The 24,180-nt window shown below is 36.1% G+C and overlaps 2 protein-coding genes across 2 annotated transcripts; both read right to left on the bottom strand.

Moving 5' to 3' along the window:
- Nucleotides 1–7,405: 7,405 nt before the first annotated feature.
- On the bottom strand, nt 7,406–8,365 carry LOC123642143 (olfactory receptor 10Q1-like). The gene has a single exon (XM_045557055.1). It carries the CDS (start codon nt 8,363–8,365, stop codon nt 7,406–7,408), a length of 960 nt encoding a protein of 319 aa, XP_045413011.1.
- A 13,731-nt stretch (nt 8,366–22,096) lies between these two features.
- On the bottom strand, nt 22,097–23,041 carry LOC123642719 (olfactory receptor 5B12-like). Its single transcript, XM_045558112.1, has one exon. It carries the CDS (start codon nt 23,039–23,041, stop codon nt 22,097–22,099), a length of 945 nt encoding a protein of 314 aa, XP_045414068.1.
- Nucleotides 23,042–24,180: the final 1,139 nt, after the last annotated feature.

Here is a 24,180-nt window from a genome sequence, read left to right on the forward strand (position 1 = left end):
TTTTTTGGGGGGGGAGGGACACAATTCAGCCCATAACAATATATATGCATTAAAATTGGATAAAATACGCTACACCAGGGAAGTCTCTTCTTTGGCTTTTTTCCATCAAGTTATCCATCTGTCAGAAGTATCTCTTTCTGTCCCATATTTTGTAAGGCAACTATTTAGAAATATTGTAGTAATGGACCAAGGACTTCATAGAATGAGTAATTCGTTGCTGCAATAATTCTACTTTCCCCCCTCCCAATTTACTTGGACTGGATTTAATTAATCCCGAAGGGAACTTGGGTGAAGAAAAGTTGAGGCTACTGGCATACTTTCCTTCAAGAAAGCTGATATTTTTAAAGATCAAACTTAAAAACTAAAAATTGAATAAATTGAGCAATGTGGGTGGGGTTAGCAATTATCGGTGCAGATAATGTCCTTGTGGAGTTTCTGCAAATGACATCATCTAAGGAGCTTTCATGTTCCAGTTTAGACGAGCACAAAACAAAAGCAAGGACCTCACCAAGAGCGGTTTCAGAGAGGGTCCCTGGGGAGGTGACCTTCACAGCTGAAACCTAAGGATTATTAACAGTGATCCAGGAAGATCAATACAAATGGAGATAAATAAGGCCTGCTATCTTAAGGTGGGTCAATGTAAAAAGAAGATTTGATTTGTAAATGTTTGCTGTATAAACTTTGGTTCGCATAGCATAACCGGATGTTTACCTCAAAGGGATATTTCTCTACTCCTTGCAGAAGATTCAATTGGGTGATATTGAGTATGGAACCTTGGAGGCAGCAACTTCCCGAAATGCTGCCAGTGATTGTGTTGCAGGAAGCCAGATGAGAGCTGTTAGAGCTATACTACTTTAAAGGAACTCAGTTTTGTACCAGAACTTGTTTGTTCATCCTAATTTGTATTAGGCACTTTGTAAAGCATTTCCATTGCCCAAGTCCCTGTCCCTCCCCTAGGAATTCACCATCCAAGATAGTTAACACAGTGAGTATCTCACTGGAACAAGCCTGGGCATGTTCATCTATGTATTCCGTCCTTACATGGCACACAAGGGATTTAATACAAAGTATGAGGAAAGTTAAAAAAATAGTTACCTTATTGCAAACGAACCCTGGATGTAGTACACCCAGGCATAAATTATGTTTGTTAAATCAGCATTCCATAAAATTTTCTGTTCACATTTTTGCACCATATGGAAGGCCCAAACTCTTAGCTATTTCTCTCACTTCTCTCTCTTTAGAGATCTATATCTATATCTATCTTATCTGTAAGTAGATCATCTATATCTATATCTGGATATATCTTTATGTATATATATATGAAGGGGAGTTCATGTGTGTGTATGTGTGTGCATGTACATTTATAGATGCATAATTGGAGAGGTTTTTAATCAAATAATTTTATTGGGGAAAAAGTTCTAACTAGAAAATATTGAATTCACATTCTAGTGAGGACTCTATATACTTTGCTGAAGAGTTATCTGATGCCTAATTAAAAATGAACAGCATAAAATGACACACTAGAAGGTATGATATGAGATGCTAGAGTTTTATTATTAAGTACATTAATTTGGATACTCTGAGAGGCAGATGCCATGTCATTTGCAGCAACATGAATGAATCTAGAGGACATTTTGCTAAGTGAAAGAAGCCAGCACAGAAATACAGACGCTGCATGATTTCAGTTATTTGTGAAATCAAAAAAGTCAAACTCACGCAAGTAGAGAGTATAATGGTAGTTTCCAGAGGCTGAGTGGTAGCAGGTGTGAACGGGGAAAGAGGAGATGTTAGCCGAAGGGTATAAAGTTTCAGTTAGACAGGAGAAATAAATTCTAGTGATCGACTGCACCGGAACCTGGTGACCTATAGTTAATAATAATGTATTGTATGCTTCAAACTGCTAAAAGAATAGATTTTAAATGTTCTCATCACAAAGAAATTATAAATATGTGAGGTGACAGATAAGTTAATTAGCCTGATTGGATCATTCTACAATGTATGCTGTATCATAACATCACATTATACCCTCTAAATATTTAATATATACAATTATCATCTGTCAATTAAAATAAAATTTAAAAAAGAAATTCAAGCTCCCAAAATACTCATTTGTGATATATAAAGTGTAGGGACTAAAGATGAATAATGAAGATGATAAATGTCATTCATTATCCCTCAAACCAGAGATGACTATAGTTAATATTTTGGAATATTTACATCCATTCTCTTTCCTACATACGTCACATGGTGGATATTTCTAGTATTTGAATCATTCTGTAAATGCAGCTTATATTTTACTTTTGCTAATAATAATTATAAGTATTAACATTACCTCTGAAGCTGGAATATCCCTGGGTTTAAATCCCAGCGTCACCACTTATTAGCTGTATGTGACCTTCTGCCAGTTACTTAAACTCTGTGAGTCAGATCCGGCATTGGAAAATGGGCATAGTAAAAGTCTTCACAGAATTTTGAAGACTAGGTAAACATATATGTATGTATATATGTATACACACAATATTTATATTTCTGGCACACAGAAAGCAACTAATGTTAGCTATTACTAATAACTAGTATTTAAAAATATAAACTTAAAATTGAATAAATTCCTTCATACAATAAATGTTTAAACAATACTTTATTCTGGGGATTTTGGATTGTCAGTGTATTTTTATTTTTGTATATAGTATTATAAAAAACAAATTTTTCCTAATAATTCTCTGTCCCTAATTCTCAAGGTCTTTGTCTTCTCTGATCTGTGACCCAAGAGACTAACTTCTCCCCAGCCCTCTTGTTGCCTGTTGGGTTTGGCCAATGGGAGACAGTGCAAAAAATGGGAAGGTATGAGTTGGGGGGAGGTTTGGGGTATTTACCTCCCTGCTCTCTCCTTGCATGGCCATAGGTCTGACAATAGCTGCTTTTTATTTTTTCTAAAGTCACAGTTTCTACCAAGTGGTTTTTCTCCCCATAGATCTAGCTTTCACAGGTCTCTGTAATATTGCACCCTTCTTTTGCCTTTTAGGTCTAGGGGTGATAATGTCTTCTTGCTATTGTTGACATGTAAGTGCATTGCTACAATTTGGTCTCCTTACCCATAACTACTATAGATAATACCTTTATTATAATTTTTTCAGTCAAAAGTTATTAAAGGAGTTACCTGTTTCCAGGTGATACCTGGATACAGTTTTATACTTGCCACTTTTTGTTATTTTATGCTGATTTGCTTTATATATTTATTTCTTAGATGACAAATTACTGAGTCAAATTGTAGTAATATTTTTAAAGACTTTGGCATACATAGGTGAACAGCATCCACAGAACTTATACCATTTTTAGAAATCAGTAGCATTTCTATATACCAATAACAATCTCGCCAAGAACCAAATCAAGAAGGGAATCCTATTTACAATAGCTACAAAAGATTAAAATACCTAGGAATATTTAACCAAGGAAAGGAAAGATCTCTACAAGGAAATCTATAAAACGCTGAAGAAGGAAATTGTAGATGACACAAATCAATGGAAAAACATCTCATGCTCATGGATTGGAAGTATTAATATCTTTAAAATGACCATATTGCCCAAAGCAATCTACAGATTCAATATAATCCCTATCAAAATACTAACATCATTTTCCACAGAGTTAGAAAAAACAATTCTAACATTCATATAGAATGAAAAAAGATCCTGAATAGCAATCTTGAGCAAAAAGAATGAAGCTGGAAGCATCACATTGCTTGACTTCAAATTATACTACAAGGCTATAGTAAGCAAAACAGCATGGTAGTGCTATCAAAGCAGACACATATATCAATGAAACAGAAAAGAGAACCCAGAAATAAAGCCACATACTTACAGCCAAATGATCTTTGGCAAAGTTAACAAGAGCATACATTGGGGAAAGGACATCCTTTTCAATAAATGATGCTGGGAAAATTGGATTGACATATGCAGAAGAATAAAACTGCACCTCAACTCAAGATGAATTACAGACTTGAGTGGAAGACCTGAAACTATAAAAATCTTAGAAGAAATCCAAGGGGACATTGATCTAGGGAAATAATTCATGACCAAGACCTCAAAAGCACAGGCAGTGATAACAAAAATGGACCAATAGGACTTAAACTACAAAGCTTCTGCACAGCAAAAGAAATAATCAAGAAGATTGAACATATAACCTGCAGAATGAGAGAAAATATTTACAAACTATACATCCAAAAGGGGACTAACATTCTGAATTTACAAGGAACTCAGACAAGTCAAGAACAAAATACAAATAAACCCACTAATAAGTGGGCTAAGGTCATGAATAGACATTTTTTTCAAAAGAAGACAAACAAATGTCCAAAAAGTATGTGAAAAAAAGTTCTACATCACTAATCATTAGAGATATGCAAATTATTAATAGAACCACAATGAAATATCTTCTTACACTAATCTGAATGGCTATTATTAAGAAGATAAAAATTAACAGATATTGGTAAGGATGTGGAAAAAAGGGAATGCTTTTGCAGTGTTGGTGGAAATATAACTTAGTCTAATACAATCTCTATGGAATACAATACAGATATTTCTCAAAGAACTAAAAATATAGCTACCAAACATTCCAGCAATTCCATAACTGGGTATCTACCAAAAGGAAAAGAAATCATTCTATCAAAAAGATACCTGAAATAACATATTTATTGCAGCACCATCCAAAATAGTAAAGATATGGAGTCAACCTAAGTGTCTATCAGTGGATGACTGGATAAAGAAATTGTGGTATATATGCACAATGGAATACTATTCAGTCATAAAAAAGAATGAAATCTTGTCTTGTGCCACGACATGGAAGGAACTGGAGGCCATTATCTTAAGTGAATCAACTCAGACACAGAAGACAAATACTGCATGTTCTCACTTATAAGTGGGAGCTAAATAATGTGTACACATGGAAGCAGAGTATGGAATGGTAGACAATGGAGACTCAGAGGGGTGAGGACTGAGAGGGGTGGATGATGGCAGGTTGCTTAGTAGGCACAATATGTTGCTTCAATGAATGGATGCACTTCCACAAGTCATGAACCAATTCCCTAAGATAGTTTTCTCTACATCCTATTGGTGGTGTTTTTCTGAAGAACCCTGATTAACACAGCTTTTGGTATTAAGAGTAGTTCTAGAGGAACAGAACCTTAGGGATGAGATTTTTGAATTGGTTCTGGGGTTTGTGGAATTGTTTCTCTAATCTGATTAGATTTAAAGGCACTAATGATTCTCTTTTCAGTAGTAAAGAGCAATGAAAGTCATAGTGTGACATGGCAGTAGAGATACACAAAATAGCACTATTGGATACATCTAATCAAATATTTGTAAGAGGCAAAGTTCTGGGTGCACTTTGCATATGATGCCAGTGAATACTTTTGTCAAACTAACAATATAATGAAATTGACTGGTTGCTTCTAATTGCACTAGATCAAGTGGGAAGAAAGAATGAGTTTAAGGGTTCAAATTCTAACATCAAGCAGTGCATAAATGATGTAAAAACTTGTATGTCAGTCCTGAAAGAGGCTCATATGCCTGTAGTGGTGGGGCTGATATTTCTAATAGCCAAACCCAGAATCTCATCTTGTGAGTGGGTGATTTACAATGCATTCCCAAACTTGAGGGATGTCTACAGTTAAAGTGAGGGCATGAACTGGGAAGCAATAGGCTCTAGAAAGTGGGGACATATGAGAGAATTCTGATGAAGCTGGGAATGTAGAAGTCCTAAATTCTGGTGAGTCTTCTTTGCCAGTAAAGTAGCTGCTCTAGCCTTGGCTGAGGAGATTAATCCTGATTTCCCTCTAATGGCATCCCCTGGGGTAGTTGCCGTATAAGACACTACTGATTCTCCTCAGGACCCACTCTCACCACCCCTCTTTGTTTCTAAACCTATGACTAGACTCACATCCCAGCAACCTGATAACACTATGTCAATTGATCTGCAATGAGGGTGTCAAGAATATATAATGAGAAAAAGACAGTCTCTTCAACAAAAGGTGTTGGGAAAACTGGATATCAATATATGAAAACTGGATATCCATATTCCACACAGCATTGCTTCTAATCAAGGTTGTCACTTGATAGCAAATGAAGTGTGTAAATGGAATTAACTGGTTCCCCATTACTATGTTCCCCAACATCCTGAAGCAACTGATTTGACAGAACCATGAATGTCCTGTTGAAGACTTAAGTTACAGCACCAGCTTGGTGACAATACCTTTGAGGGCTGGGCAACATTCTTTAGGAGGCTGTATATGCTCTCAGTCAGCATCCAACATATGGTGCTGTTTCTCCCTTAGGCAAGATCTATAGCTCTAGGAATCAATGGGTGGAAATGAGAGTGGCATCACTCACCATTATTCTTAGGGATCTGTCCCTTGACCTTATATTTGACTGGTCAAGACAACTTAATTCCAAAGGGAGGAATGCATCCACCAGGAGATGCAGCAATGATTCCATTGAACTGGATGTTAAGAGACTATCACCTGGCCACTTTGGGTTCTCTTGTCTCTGAATCAATAGGCAAATAAAAGTGTTTCTGTTCTGAATTGGGGTGATTGATTCTCATTACCAAAGGGAAATTGGACTACCTCTCCTAGAAAGAGTATATTTGGAATGTAGGAGGCAAGTTAGAGTGTTTCTTAGTACTACTATGCCCTGAGATTAAAGTCAATGGAAAATTACAACAACCCAATTCAAGCAGGACTGCTAAAGACCCAGACTCTTCAGGAATGAAGGCTTGGTTCATCCTATCAGATAAAGAAACACAATGAGTTGTGGTACTTTCTGAGGACAAAGGGAATATGGATAGTGGAAGGAGGGAGTTATAAATATCAGCTTTGACCATACGAACAGTTACAGAAACGAGGATTGTTGTTGTTGGGTGTATTTTTCCCTTATTTTGTTACGGATATGTTTGTGTGTGTGTATAATAAATATCTATGTTTTCTTCTCTCTTATACCTTTATAATGTAACATAAAGTGTTTTAACTTCACATGATAATAGTTGAGGGTTGCTAACTTTACATCATAGTATTTAAGGTACAGAACCTCAAGAAAAATCAAGATCACCGCCACAATCATGTGAGTCAATTTCTTAAAATAAATCTCTTGTTCATATATTGCTTCAGAGGAAAGGTAACCTTTTTAAAACTTTGGGTTAAGTGAACAATAGCAGCCTACAGTGTCCCTATCCACTTTTTGGAGTTTTAAGGTTTCATAGAACTTAAAAAAATGAGAGTGAACTGCAGCAACTAAATGTATCAGGTACAGAGAATTAATGAAAGTCCAAATTGTGAGGAAATAAAGGCCAATCTGACATTTGCATGTGAGAATTTCACTGCTGTCAGGTGCTCAAGGAACGCTTTGGATCTCCCTAAGCCTCAGGGAGCTTCAGATGTCCCTTTGGTACTGATGACCGTTTTCAGAGCACCTTTGACATCCTTGTTCCTAAGGGTGTAAATCAAAGGGTTGAGTAAAGGGGTGATAAAAGTGTAAACGAGGGCAAACTGGCGGTCCTCATCCGCCGAGGAGCTGGACCGGGGGCGCAGGTAGACCAAGGCGCAGCAGCCGTACTGCAGCAGCACCACGCTGAGGTGCGAGGAGCAGGTGGAGAAGGCCCGGCGTTGGCCCTCGGCGCAGCGAATGTGCAGGATGGCGGAGGTGATGAACACGTAGGAGACACAGATAAGCAGGAAGGGGACCGTCAGCACGAGGACGCCGACGACGTAGAGCACGGCCTGGTGCACGCGGATGTCAGCACAGGCCAGGCGCAGGACCGGAGGCACGTCGCAGAGGAAGTGGTTGATTTCGCGGCGGTGCCCGCAGACGGGCAGGGTGAAGATTAAGGAGGTGAGCTGCAGCGACAGCAAGAGGGCCAGGCCCAGGGCGCCGGCCACCAGCTGCACGCACAGCTTCTGGGTCATGAGGACGGTGTAGTGCAGCGGGTGGCAGATGGCCACATAGCGATCATATGCCATGACTGCTAGGAGAAAACAGTCCGTGCTGCCAAGGGTGACAAAGAAGAACATTTGGGCTCCACATCCAGCCAATGGAATGGGCTTCTGGGCCCCCAAAATGTTGGAGAGCATCAAGGGCACGACGACAGTGGTGTAGCAGATCTCTACAAAGGACAGGTTAGACAGGAAGAAGTACATCGGGGTGCGGAGGGAGCTGTGTGCGCACACCACCCCGATGATGGCTGTGTTGCCACAGAGGACCATCAAGTAGAGGAGGAGGAAGAGAAGGAAGAGAAGGGCCTGGAATTCAGGGACGGTGGTGAACACACGGAACACGAACTCAGTGGGGCCGGAGTGGTTGAGGACAGGTTTCCAGGCAAACATGCCTTCTGCAGAAGCAGCGGAGGAGGCCCTGAGCCCTCACTGGCCGAGTCCCTTCGTTGCTGGTGTAAAATAAAGGATAACAAGTTTTGTTTCTGATGTGGAAATGACCTAATTGTCATCGAGATTCTAATTGTAATGAAAGTTATGGAATAATTTTCCTGAGACATCTTCATGTGTATGTTCTTGAAGACAAAGAAACAGATTTCTAAAGTGCTTTTAAAAAACGGCCTTTTAAGTATAAGATAGTAGAATGGTGGTTACCACGGGCAGTGAGGGAGGGGGAAATAGGAGGCATAGGTCCAAGGGTACAAACTCGCCTCTATGTAGGATGAGTAAGTCTAGTGATCTAGTGCACAGCATGAGGACTATAGTTAATAATATTGTATTGTGTACTGAAAATTTACTAAGAGAATAGATTTTAGGTGTTCTTACCCAAGAAAATGTTATGTGAGAAATAGATATGTCAATTTGCTTGACTATGGTAATTAATTCACGATGTATCTGTATATCAAAACATCGTATTGTATACATTAACTATATACAGTAAAAATAAATAAATTAAATAAATACAAATTTATCAATCAGGTCTTTGTTTCTGCTAAAGATTCATAGTTGTATAATTGTAAATCCTTATTTTACAGATAAAACTTAGATGATGGAACATTCATATTAATCCCAATGTTTTGGCCTCAGAAAGGATTGGGAACATACATTTATTCCAATTTTATCCTGACATATGTTCCTTATTTACTTTTCCTTATTGGAATATTTTCTGTAAGACTTCAATTGTGAACCCAAATTTTAGAATTCAAATAGCCTGAGATGTAATGTGTAGTAGACAGAAACAAGAGAGAAGCTAGATGGTATAAGAAAAGATAAGTAGGAAATTAAACAAACAAACAAACAAAAAAAACGTAACCACTTTCTACAAGGTAACCACTCTCAGGGAAATGTTTGCCTAAAATATCTATTTTGTGACACAAAAATCCGGGAGATGATGGATTACTATCCAAAATGTTTTAAGGAATACAAATTCTGATCAAGGAATCCTATGCCTGATCAAGTTGTCATCCATGTATAATAGCATCAGAAAGAATTTTTCAGATTTGCCAATGCTTGGATGTCTGCTATCCACATGCATGACAGCTCAAAAAACAATCTAGTTAAAAAATCAAAATTAAAATTCAACATTAGATATTTTATGGTATAAAAGTGGAGGGAATTAAAACACAGTAAAACATAGTTATGTCTAAGTAATTATTTCAAATATAGTTTTATCAAGAAGAAAAATTTCAAGCATAATTCTTGAAAAATGAATTGTGGAAAACAATTTTTAATAATAATATGGATCTAATATTTCAACAGACATAAAAAAGTATGAAAAATGGGTAGGGGAGAGGAGAGATATGTGAAATCGTGCTAATTTCCTCAATCTGTATAGGGAATAATTCAATATAAGCAATATTATTATTTAGATGTGGATAAGTACACAGAAGTTTATTCTTCTTATATTCTTTAACTTTCAAAATTAGTCACTTGAATATTAAGCACAAATAGAATATACTTTTTCATATGTATATATGCTATATATATCATATAATATATACTATATATATCTTTCCTCAAAAGAAAAGAAAGAAGCTATAGTTCAAAACAAAAAGAAGAAAAAAATTGGTAAAGAGTTGTATGGAACAAAAATCTTTTAAAAACAGTTTTCAGAAGAAGAATGTCAATTATGACAATAAATATGGATGGGCACACATCCCTTTTTTAAAATAAAAAGATGTTCACATTGATTTAAGAAGCAAAAGATGTTTTTAAGAGGCAAAAAGTAGTATCATGGAGAAGCTAATTACCTGTTTTAGTCAATATTTTTCTGAAAGTTCTAAAAAATGAAATAAGCCATGTCCCCCAACCAAACAAGATGACAGATATCTGATGGTCCCTATGAAAACCCCAAGACAACTGAGAAGTTGTTGGAACTAATACAGAAATTCCTTAAGATGGTCAATAGTTAACCAATTTCCATTTAAGCTCTTTGTTCTCTTTACCTCTATAAAACATACTGTCAGTTGTCCATAGCACACTCAACTCTAGGCAAGGAGACTTCACTCTAGTACATCTGAGCATGTCTACTCCCTCTAGTTGAGGATTTTTCTTGTCAAGTCAACCGTATTAGTTTCCAACTGCGAATAAGCCAAGTACAGTTGATATTGCAAAAATTGATAAAATAATGCATGAAATGTTCCACATAATATTGAAATCTATGTGAAAGAGGATTCTTTCAATGGAAATTCTTTCAGTGGATTCTTTCAATGGAATATTTTGGAATTATTTGACAAAAATGAACTGCAAACAAATAATTTACTGATTAATCAGTTAAGATGGACAGAAGCACTATATACGTTTAAGGAAAAAATCGCAAAAATCTTGGATGATGTAGCACGCATTTTGTTTCACAAGTGTCTTTACATTTTCATTCCATGTTAAAGACACTGATATTGCAAATTGTAGGGAATGATTTGTAAGTGTGGTTCACATAAGAACACTTCAGTTTGCAATAATCATCCAACCCAAATTGGATACACAAAAAACGTCTTGGTCATACATCAAAATTTGGGAGTAAAAGTGTGCATTTATATATTTTAAGTTAAATGAAGATTTTAAGGATATATGCATTTTTAAAAAATTAATTTCCTTTTAAGGAGCTTTTCAATTGTTGATCAAACACTGGCTGCTTTGGATAAAAGGGCTTTTATTGTACATGAAACACAATGCTTTTTCCTTGCATAAGGAATAACTAGTTGGAAATTATAATCTCCAAAAGTCACACAAATATAAAATATTAATAAATGTAACATGCAATAACAAAGACAAATTTAAGGTAATTGCAAAAAAATTTTTATGGGAAAACTCAATATTTTAAGAACATTATGTCTTCAGAATAATACATATATTTGGTGCAAACCTGATAAAAATTCCAAGAGAACATAAGTGTGTATTTGCATGCATATGTAATTCATAATGTGATTTTGAAGTTTATTTGGAAGAATAACCAAGTAAGCATAAATACATTTTCAAAAAACAAGGGTGGAAACTTGTATTAAAAATTAAAATGTTGCATAAATTACAATATTTCATAAATATGTAATGCACTAAAATTATATCAGAAATAAAAAATAAGTGCAGGAATAGAAAAATAGTTCAATTAACAGAAAATACCCACCAATGTATGAATCTTAAATACACAGTAAAGTCAAGGCAGCACAGCAAAGTTGTTAAGAGCATGCTCTTTGTCATGAGATTACTTGGGTTCAAAGTAATCTTGAACATGTTACATAAAATCTTTACACTTCAATTTTCTCATTTATAATATAGAAATAATAAATGCACTTACCAATAGAGTTTCTGTGATAATATGGTGAAAATAAATGAAAGGGACTTAAAATAGTGCTAGTCCCTATACACATCCACTAAATGTCAACTCTTACTATTTTTCAAATAACCACAGCATTGGAATAATGAGCTAACATTTGTTTTGACATTATTTTCCCATTACTGTAAACTGAAATATATTTCGGATGATCAAAATGTTTGTTTTCTCCAAAAGTGAAATCATAAAGGAATTAGAAGACTATACAGTTAAGGGCAAAACTAAGAAGACCTAAATCCAGCAAGCCTAATTATTAGAAGGTAGAATCTATGTTGTAGTCTTTGGTTCTTGGATTTTGCTCTTTTAATATTAATTGCTTTGCAACTTAGTCAAGATGTTGCTAAGATATTCATGGAAAAGACAGATTAGTTGGAACTATTCTGTTGGAGTGTCTGACACCAATACCCAAACTCTGAGTCTATACTTGTAGGAGAGGGAGGCAATCTTCCATGAAGTGTGATTTGAAAAGCCTCTGAAAATATATCCTGCCCCATATTGTTCCTCTAAAGGAAGTGAATACTGGGAAGGAAATTCTTGAGTTAATTATTCCTGCGAGAAAACTTACAGGCTTTAAGGTCCTTCCATCTGTGTTTTAATCCTGGCTCTGCCACATGCCAACTCTCTGGTCTTGGGAAATTTACTTAGTAAATAAAGCTTATGACCCACAGTTTCCTTAGCTAACTTGCAGGGTTAGTGTGCATGTAGTGAAAATATATGTAAAGTACCCTGTATTGTGTCTAGAATTTTTTCCTGCAAATATTTTTTTATTGTAAAATACACACAGCATAAAATTTATCGTCTTAACCATTTTTGTGTACAGTTCAGTGGTGTTAAGTATAATGCATTCATATTCTTGTGCAGCCATCACCACCATCTGTCTCCAGAATCTTTTCATTTTGCAAAACTGAAACTCTACATCATTAAACAATAGCTTCCTATTTCCCCTATCCCCAGCCTCTAGCAACCACCGTTCTACTTTCCATCTCTGTAATTTTGACTCCTCTAGGTTCCTCATATAAGTGCAGTGACTTTTGTGACTGAATTATCTCAGTGTGTCTAGCTTTTAATAGGGGCTCGCCTCTTCCCAGTCCCCTCTCCTTCCCTCCCCAATTTCTTGAATACTATATTATCTCTCCTAAAATCATGGAAACTTCCTCAGCCTGAAGTTTCCATCTTTTCATTTTCTTAGCTAATTTCTACATATTTCAGCTCAGGATTCAGCTCAAGAATCAGTTATCCAGAAAGTAGCCCTGAATCTCATCCTTCCCACATCTTCAGGATATGAATTACTGCAGAATTGTGCATATATCTCAGTTATAAGATTGTTAGGCCTGCATCAGGTTAAATACTGTCAATCAATCAATCAATCAATCAAGGAAGCTAACTAGCCTTTACTGAGCGCATATTATATGCTGAAATCGTAGTATCAGCTCTGTGGGAGAATATGAAAAAATTATATAAAAAATGGTCTTTCCCTTAATCATGCAAGGAAGACCTAACATTTAAAGGAATTATGAGAAAAAAATATACTAAATGAAAGTTTCTTAAATTATCTTTTTTGAAAAGTAAAGCTATACAACGCTCCCCTTCCTAACAGATAGATCAATCCATAGATATTAATACATAGATTCAAAAATAGAAACAGAGATAGATACATAAATATGTATACATAGTCAAGCACATTTGGGAAATACTAAAAATTCTACCTCTTTGTGATCCACAATGTATGTTAGCATCAAAATCCCCTAAGAACCCTTAGAATTTTTTCAAAACTTATTGCTCTGTGCAATGTTTTCTTTTTCACACAGTACAACTAGTGTTTTGGGAAAGCCTCTTTAGATGCTGTGGAAAGCATATTCAAATATAGTAATAATGGCTTATGCCATAATGAGCAAGCACTGTCTGGGCTATCCTCATGCATTAATTCAGTCACACTTCAGAAAAACACCATGGGACAGAAAACATTTTAATATCTATTTTGCAGATAAAGAACCGAGGTACCAATAGATTAGGTAAGTAGTCTGAGATCAAACAGCTGGTCAGTGGAGGAATTAGGGTTCAAGCTCAAGCATTTTATTTTTTTTTATATTTCAGTGTCTTTCATTCAGCATCAGAAGTGGTCTTCAGATTTTATTGTTGCCCTTGAAAATACCTTGTCATTTTTTCCCACTAACAAAATGCTACTGGTGTCAGCTGCTTCATCTGCCTTGACAGGAGATTCAATTTATTTGGAGCAAAGGAATGAGTTAAATCCTCTCGTGTGTGTTTATCATTTTGATAAATGAGTCCCAACAAGGTTAAATTTATCTTCTGTCTAAACAAGAGTCAAACTTGTGAGAAACAATTGTTCAATGCACATAAAGTTGAAAGTCAGTTCTTGGGTGGAGAAAAGGAGGAATTATGGGAAGTCATTGCTAAAACTAGGAAAAAATTCTGTAATTTCTGTGATCTTTAAGGCTCAGTTACCAATGATAAGCCTTGATATGAACTTTCTAACCATTTTTTCCCTCCACTTTCAAATATGTCAACCATCTAGAAATTTTGTCAGTGCAAGCACAAGCATTTTAGATCTAGAAGGGAGAGACCTGATTTTGGGCCCTGGTTTCACTTCTTCCTAGTTGTACGATGTTGGATAAACCACAGTCAAAGCCTCATTTTCCTCATCTGGGAAGTGTGGATGCCCAATCCATTACATCATTGATTTATTTAATTCTTCTTCAGTCTACTTTAAAGTGTTCCCTACACTTGAAAGCAGGGATTGGCAAACTTTTGTTATAAAAGACCAGATTGTCAATATTTTAGGCATCGAGTGCCACATCGGTTAGTTGTACATTGTGTATCTTCCTTTCTCCTCCTTCTCTTTCTTTCTCTCTACCTCTCTCTCTCTCTCCTCTCTTTTCTCTCCACTCTCTCTCTCCTTTCTGCTGTTGCTTCTTTCCTCTCTTTCTTCTCTTAAAAATGTAAAACACAAAAAAATGATAAATGTTTGAGGTAATGGATACTCAAATTACTCTGATTTGATTATTCCATAATTTATGCCTGTGTCAAAACATCACATATACTCCATAAATATATACAGCTATTAGGTATTCATAATGAAAAATAAAAATAATTTTTAAATGTAAACATATTCTTCGCTAAATGGCTGTACATACGAAAAGAGGCTGAGTTTGAACTCTAGGTCTAGCTTGCCTGTACTTGCTCTAAAGTATTATACACTCTAAGTCAAGATCAATTAGGAAAAAGAATAATCAATTAGTTTATAAAAAGTAAAGTCTCTGAAGATGTTTCCTTACCTCTTTGCAATTCACTTCATTCCATCAGCCGTCAAAGAAAACGTATACGGGCGATTTTTCTTTCAGAAATACGAAAAGTTTCTGCCACAGATGATTAAGGTAGCTCTCCAAGAATGCTTTTCATCCCCATATACCATGTTCCTAAAGGATACAATACAATAAGGATCCACGCAGCATCTCCTAGAAATAATGAGTGATCAGTTGGTGATGTCCACCTAATGTCCAGATGTGAATAGGAAAGAGAGTGCTGGTGTCTAGGAAAGAAGTCAGGTCTCGTTAGAGAGCTGTGCTTGGGGTAGAGAAAGAGGGACACCAAGAAAGTAGGGGCACTATGGAGTTGGCCTAGGCCAGACTCCTGCGTGGAAAGACCAGGCTTCTTTCTACGTTCTCCTTTTCACTCAGAGGTGATTCTCTGAGTTAGCCTGATTTAGCTAGATAATTTGGTGCCCTGTAAGATGTTCCTTTTAAAATAATGAGTCTCCAAAGAGGAGGAATTCCCCTAATGGATTTTCCTAAGCCAAGTCCAACTAAAAACATATTTGGGAAAAATTTCCTGGGTTGATAAACTGTGACAAAGTTAATGGGCAACTTTTCAGGTGATGATCATAGACCACTGCCATCTGGGACCACGGTAGACTCCTTCCCTGTTTGGTAGTTTTGTGGTTTCCTGATTCTAATCAGGTCTTATATTAGGAGTCCATGTTTTAATGGATATTTTATCTATAATGGAATATTATGTTTGCATTTATATTTATAATTTCAGGCCCCACGAAGTGGATGGCTTAATTTAATTATGATTCATTTGAGTGCATTTGCTTGCTGCCTTTAACATGAGCAAGCACATTATTTCTGGACACATTCCAAGTAAGTTTTCAGAGAACTTTCAACATCTATTAGAGTCAGGTTTTAAGTCCAGTCACCAGTTTCTTGTGGGGATCTTAGTTTCTGTCTCCTGCCACTACTGGGGATGTTAACTCCTCATTCTTTACAGGGATTGAAATCCTTAGCCCCACTATTTCTGTTTTCAGTACTCGATAGTCTTCTGATTTTAGTCACCAGTAATCACTGTGGCTTCAGTTCTGGTCATCAGAAATTTTAATAGCATTTGTGACTCAGGTGTTAAATAAAGTTTTAATTTTTCCCTATTGTTGCAATGTGTTTAGAAGGGAATTCAGAAGTTTCCATGTATGTTCATTTTATTTCCCTGATAGAAAAAACTGATGCTAGAATCTTTCACTCCTGAAAAAAAAAAAATCACAAATTAAATACTTTTCCCCCAAAGAACATTGAGAAGTCTAACATATGCTTAAGTCTCCTCTCTCTCAAGAATATATTTTTTCAATTTATCTTTCCAGTGATGATCTTAACTAAAACACTGCTACTCAAAATATGGCCCAAGGATGAGTGTTAATCTGGAAGATGTTTGTTGCTGATTTGATAAAAGATATGCACAGAAATTGAGAATAAGTGTTTCAAAACTTTAGAGCAATTTGACATTCCTATGCCACTCACACAGCACTTTCACATTCATGTTGTTGAATGGAGTATAGACCAGTTCTAGTGTGGCTACACTTGGGTGTGATGAATCTCATTTAGCATGAGTTGCAAAGTAGTAATGAGCAGCAGAACACATTAAGTTGTGTGGTATTTTAAGGTTAGTTGGTCAAATATAATTCAAAATTATATGAATAAGTGACAAAATAAAAACATTTTAAAATTTTTGTAACTTGTTTTTATAGTAAGTTAATTTTTAATCAAACCTGCCTTTAGAAATTTATATTTTTACATTACAGCTAAATTAGGAAAGCAAAATCTGGCCGGGCGCGGTGGCTCACGCCTGTAATCCTAGCACTCTGCGAGGCCGAGGCAGGTGGATTGCTCGAGGTCAGGAGCTCGAGACCAGCCTGAGCAAGAGCGAGACCCCGTCTCTACTAAAAATAGAAACAAATTAGCTGGCCAACTAAAATATATATAGAAAAAATTAGCCTGGCATGGTGGCGCATGCCTGTAGTCCCAGCTGCTCGGGAGGCTGAGGCAGTAGGATTGCTTAAGCCCAGGAGTTTGAGGTTGCTGTGAGCTAGGCTGATGCCACGGCACTCTAGCCAGGGCAACAAAGTGACACTCTGTCTCAAAAAAAAAAAAAAAAAGGAAAGCAAAATCTGTAATTTTTTAACTTTTAAAACTGAGGTATAATTTACATACAGTGAAATGCAGTGTACATTTCAATCACATTTGATAATTGCATATACTCATGTAACCCACATCAAGCTTTCATTACCCTAGAAAGTTCCCCTGCGTCCCTTTCCAGGCAATACCTGCCTTGGAACCCAACGCTTTTTTCTTTCCTTGTTTCTTTTTTTTTTTAATTGTATATTAGCTTTGATGGCTACTGAAATTCATGTAGATTGAATCCTATTGCATGTACTCTTTTGTGTCTGGTTTTTTTCAATAAATTCATCCACATTATTGGGTATGTCATCAGTTCACTCTTGTCATTGCTGAACAATATTTCATTGTACAAATAGGCTGAAAATTTTTATCTGTTATTTTGTTGAAAAACATTTGTTCTGACTAAACACTGAGGAGTCAAACTTTTGTATTATAGAATTGATGTTTCTAACCTTAAAAGAACTGCTAAATTGTTTTCCAAAGTGATTGCACCATTTTACACTCCTGAAATTTTTTGTCTGTTATTCTGAAATATAAAATTTTCAGAATATACTGAAAATGCCAATAGCATAGTATCTTGCTTCAGCTGACATATTGCCTTCTTCCTGTGTAGTTAAACCTCCCTTTAGCTCCCTCTTTTAAGAACCCAGTACAATCTCTCAATTTTAAAATTCTTAGTTTAATCACATCTTCAAAGTCCCTTGCAGGTTCCAAGAATTAGGACCTGTATATCTTTGGGGACTGTTATTCAACCTACCACATTAGGGATACATTATGCCAACATTGATGTTGATACACATTTAAAAATAATTTATAGCTGAAATATTATTTGTCACATAAGAGCTGACTTAAGTTAATTAATATTCTTGTGATTATTGATATTTGAGATTTATTTCCAAAAAATTGTTTTATGTTTTCTATTGGCCATGATTTTTAATTTACTCATTTTTGTACTTTTCCATTTTTTTAGTTGTTACTATGAAATTTTTAGCCTGCTGGAAATTTTAGGTGATCAATAAACAATATCTTTTTATTTCTTTCCTGAATTTACAACCAACTGACAAATATGTTACAGAGGTCAGAAAAGTGGAGATCAAAATCAGCCTTCTTATTAATAAAGCTAATTGCTAATTAATAAAGGAATAAGTAATTATAATACTTATTACTAATAAAGACATTCGACAAACTTGGCTTGAATCTGTAAGCAGATGTGCTTGGTAATATTTTCTTCTCTGAATTTATCCTCCTGCAGCAGATACTGTCGGCACTTTACTCACATCCTCTGCTGCAGCGCACATTATCTCTGTGCATGCTAACACTTATTGATGAAAGAATATATACTCTTGGCCTGAGGAATGATTGTGGCTGAAAAGCACTCTTAGTCCATGGGTAAACCAGACCAGAAATTCTGGGAGTTAATTGTTCTGGTGACATCATCAATAAAGGACAGAGGGAAGATGAGAGATAAATACCATAGATTTCTCACCCCTCAGGTGGTATTACTCTGAAACCTGTTTTATATAGTCTCTCATGAAGCAAGATAGATCTCCTGTTCTTGATTGATATAATCTACTATATAATGCAGCACTGTGTTGATTTTCTTCTCTTCATCTTACTGTCCCACTCCCCTACCAGTTATTTCTGATATTACCTCTAAAAGAAACCACTTGAGCACAAACCCTTAACTCTGGGATTATTTCTGAGGCAATCCAATATAATACACATTCCCGGGTTATAGGTCTCCCCTTTACAGAAGCTGATTCTTCTATTTTATTGCTTCCATATAAATAAAACATAACAGAAGCTACCCTTGCTGCAGATAATGAGAGCAAAAAGAGAAAAAGAAAAGCATATGAACCAAGAATGCTCCATTCTCTCTTCCCAAGTCTCCAATCAGATAAATTGACTTTCTTCAACCTTATGGAAACACATTCTTTGTACTTCAGCCCCTGTGAATAGTAAGTTAACTTTCCATCCTTGTATATTTGAAGATGTCATTTTGTCATCACACTGTAATGATAGTCTATCTGGGTATAGAAATATGGATGGATATTTAATTTCCCTCAGCTATTTGCAAAATATTAATCCACTGCTTACTTCAGTGGTTTTTATGAGAAGTCTGCTGTCAGTCTGATTATTATCACTTTGTATAGTTCTTTCTGACATCTAAAAATCTTTCCTTCTTCTTGATTTTCTAGTTTCACAATACAATCAAATAAAGATTTTAAAAATGTATCCCTCTCAGAAATTGGTGTGGTACTTCAAGCAGAGGACTTATAAATTTCTCCAATTTACCAATCTCTTAGTCATTTTCAGTTTTGATATTTATTTTCTTTTGTTCATGCTGTTCTTTCTTTCTGAAATTCCTAGTATGTCTATATAAAAGCTTCTCAATCTGTTTTGGTTGACTCTTAGATTGTCTCATGTTTTACATTTCTTTTCTCTCTAGGGTATATTTTGAATATTTTTAAAGTTTTAACATCTACATGCTAATTCTGAGATCACTTTTGTCTTATGATAACATATATCCAATTCATTGAAAGATTTCATAAATTTTTTGGTAATGTATGTTTTATTTCCAAGGCTTTTCAATCGTTTACTTTTTATATTTATTGTGCTAATTAATAACCAATTTTTTCATTTGTTTCCTTCTCTGGTTTTATGGATTTATTTTCTTCATAACTTACGAGTATTTTAAACTAGTTTATTTTAAAGTTTTTGTATTACACTATGATTTATTTTCTCTTTGCATGCAATATTAATCTTCTCTTGGGTCTGATTTATTCTGTTTATTGATTTTCTTAGTTGTGATTCATGGAGAGATTTCCCTATATTTAACATACCCCTATTTATCTGAGAGCTCATCTCATGTTGGTGTTTTTTGTTTTCTCTTGATTGGATAAGCCCATTCTGTTAAGTGGTTTTGCATTTTCAATGGCCAACATTTCTGATATTCACAGATCATATATTAATAAGTCAGAGTTTTATCAGTGGTGGTTTGATCTTGTTCTTTATCAAGTCAAGGGAAGGACTATTTCTCTCCTTTACTATAGGCAAGAGGACTAGCTATGGAGACAAACAAAATGAGATTTAATTTATCTCCATTCATGGGAAAGAATCACATAGATTTCCTGTTTTTTGCAGGGAATCTATCCCTGGTACTCACTGAACATGTTTGTTCCCTGTTTGCCCAGGGGTGTTACTGTCAAGGGCTCAATAGTTTGTTTTATTCCCAGAGCTCAGTGTACTGTAGGATCATCTCTCACTCACCATTATGGTTTCCTGCACTTTTTGGACCACAGATATTTGTATATATAATTTTGAGTCCAGGTATGTGTTTTTAAATACATGGTATATAATTTCTATATGTTTAGAGCAGCGAAAGAAGATTTTTTTCTCTTACTTTCTTTTCAGATGACTAATGACCAACTTACTGATGGAATTTAATTTGGCTCTTATAGAAAGCATTGAAATATCACACAACAGATTACCTTGAATGGGTTCCAAATGTTCTAACTCCCCAATCAATAAGGTTTACCCTAATCAATAAGTTCAGAAGTATTTGCTTGTACAATAATGCTGACATACACGTGCATGATTGAACTTGGACTGGAATAAACTCTACTTGATGGAGTCATCAAAAACTGTATGGAAATGATTTTTGTACCATAGAAAGAAGCAAATACTCTCATAATATAACTGGAATATTCTCTCATGCCCACATGTTCTCAATATCTTCTCTGCATTTTCCTGTCTCTGCTTTTCACTCTCCACCTAATTTCTCAACAAATAATAGTCCCTTGAGAAAGCCACTGATAAAATATACATATGCTATTGCACAGCAAGTCTGGCTCTTTCCTAAAACATTAGAGAGATCTAAAGAGGTAAGAATAGTATATGGTATATACATGTGTTTTGAAGACAGGTGTCATGAAAATATCACTAATTTCATTGTTATTGAAAGATTTTAAATTTGTACTTTAGAACTGCTGATGAGAAGGGCATGAAAGTCTTCCATTCTCAACATATTTCCTGGACATCCCAGAGAAGAATGAGAGGATCCTGTGACCGAGATCACAATTTTAAACATGGTTTGACAGACTGGATTTAAAAAAGCCAGACAGAGAAATCAGTCCCTGTTGTGGTGTCTCCATAAGGTCCATAGTCCAGGAAGGTGGCCCTAGGAAGTTGCATATGAGCGCAGGTTCAGGTAAAAAAAGTTCAAGAATCTTAAGAAGTAGAGAAAAAAGGTGAGGCAGTTCTGGAGTGGGAGCAGGGCAGAGAGATAAGATGGTCCAGTTCAGTCTCTATTAGTTTTGCTAAAGATATAATAAAAACACTTTACATTTGTTTCTTTGTAGTAGTCTAAGCATTGTGCTAAGTGTCTAAAATATACTACCACATTAAATATCACCCCACCCCTATGAAATAAGTACTATTATTATGCACATTTCACAGACAGAGTAACTGAGGCACAGAGAGATTCATACAGTTTGAACTCATATTGTCTCACACTGGGGCCTTTGATTTTAATCATTGCATTAGCACAATTTAAAAATACTTCTTCAGAGTGGAGAATTCATGACTCAATTTTATTATAATTGTGGGATTATAATCTTAATCTTAAAATAGAAGTGGCATTCTATTTCTGGTAAAAAAGACATCCAAAATTTTCTCTAACCTAGTCGTATTCCAAAAACATGAATAGAACAAGCTTCATACATGAAGGAACTCCTCAGAGAAATTAAAGACTAGAAATAATTAAAATTAAAAAATATTCTTAGCCACTGGAGATCCAATGGAATTTTGACATGGTTTGCCACCAATTTATAATTAATAGGCTAAGCACAACGAAGACTTCACTTTTCCAACAACCTTCCTGAATGCATTCTTGACCTCTTTGTTCCTCAGGCTGTAGACCAGAGGATTCAGCATGGGAATGACCATGGTATAGAACACAGATGTGATTTTGTCTGTGTCCATGGAGTGGATGGAATTTGGCTGCAAGTACATAAAGATGATTGTTGCATAGAAGATAGACACAGTGGTGAGGTGGGATGCACAGGTGGAGAAGGCCTTCTTCTGTCCCTCAGCTGAATGCATCCTCAAGATGGCAACAAAAATAAAAAGATAAGAGTTCAGGATAACCAAGAGAGTGAAAAAGACATTGAATGCTGCCAATGTGAAGAGGACAATTTCATTTGTGTAAATATCAGAGCAAGAAAGAGCCAAGAGTGGGGGAATGTCACAGAAGAAGTGATTGACCACATTGGAATGACAGAAGGAGAGATGGAAAGTGAAGGAAACATGGATGGAAGATTGAAAGAGTCCACAAATGTAGGAGCCAGTGACCAGTAGGACACACATAGTATTTGTCATGGTTGTGGTGTAATGCAGGGGTTTACACACTGCTGCATGACGGTCAAAGGCCATTGAGGCCAGGAGGAAACTCTCAATAGTGACAAAGGCTGCAAAGAAGAACATCTGGGCAGCACATGCATTGTACGACATGATCTTATCCCCTGTGAGTAACCCCACCATTACCTTGGGAGTGACAGCCGAGGTATAGACACAGTCCACCAGGGAGAGGTTACTAAGGAAAAAGTACATGGGAGTGTGGAGCCGGGAGTCCAGCAGAATTAATACAATGATCCCAAGGTTCCCAGCCAGAGTGATGAAATAAATGAGAGTGAAGATTATAAATAAAGGAACCTGAAGCTCTAGGGCATCTGTTAACCCCACAAGAAGGAATTCTTTCACCTCTGAAGTATTCTCCATCAAAGTCGTTTGGGATTTATCATGAGAGGTACCTATGACAAGATGAGAAAACACAAAATTATGATAATTGAACACTATCATGGGAACTGGAATGTGGCCAGGGTCTCTCGCTCGTGTGTCAGTTTCCTGTGCTGTGCAAGAGTCTGTGCGCGAGAAGCTATCCAAATGCTGGGAGCAGTGGGCTCTGTGAGGTCGTTCATCTGGAGGTGGTATGTTTGGGCACTGGAATATCTCTGCTGACCATGGCTGGGGCACATTTCGGCTTGCCTGGTGTATGGTATACTCTATTACACTAAACCACACAGGGCCCTTTTTCACTACTTGCCATATCTTGCAAACACTCTTGTTAAAATATACATAAAAAGTGTAATCAACAGAAAGCAAAATATAGGAAACATTTGATCATTCTTTGGCATGTGATGCTGACAAGATGTTTCACACGCATTTTCCATCTCTGATAGACTCATCCCCAACCTGTTCTTAGTAGCTAACGATATGCAACGATTCAGGACACTGCTCCAGGGACACACACACTTTTCTCTCTAATTTATGAGGACCCTTAATTGGGTGCTTCCCTTTAAACATTGGCCTAAATGAAACCACATGATCTGTGGAGTACATTCTTACTGATATTTTTATATCTTTCTGTAACTCAAAAACTAAAGGAGCAGTTTTTCAAAAAATTGAAGCAAAGCTTTAGTTTTTTTCTTTTCACATCTTTTCTTTTCTTTATTTTTCTCACAGGCTGATATTTTCACCTCTCCCCACCACTTATGTCTTTGCTTTATCTGTGGGGAGGGTGAATAGGAGAAGATGGAAGAGTTACTTTGGGCCTCCCCTAGGGAGAGAATCTGTGCCTCTAACCAAGCTGCAGACAGCCTGTCATACCTCATGGTGTATCTGCTTGTGCTCACTTCCAGTGGTGGCTCAGGTGACAGCTGCCGTGGTTATAGTATGAGAAGCTGTCTCAAATCACTCTCCATCTCCCTCATAGACTATCCTACTCTTATGTGACAATGAACTGAAAGTTTTTTGAAAACCATAAAAGATACTAACATTTTTAAATTAGGCAATCTGAACCATTACTTTTCATAGCCCATCTCGTCTCTTCTTAGTTACTGTAGAATATTCAGCCAATA

Source organism: Lemur catta, chromosome 7 (assembly GCF_020740605.2).
Source record: "Lemur catta isolate mLemCat1 chromosome 7, mLemCat1.pri, whole genome shotgun sequence".
Taxonomy (NCBI): Eukaryota; Metazoa; Chordata; class Mammalia; order Primates; family Lemuridae; genus Lemur; species Lemur catta.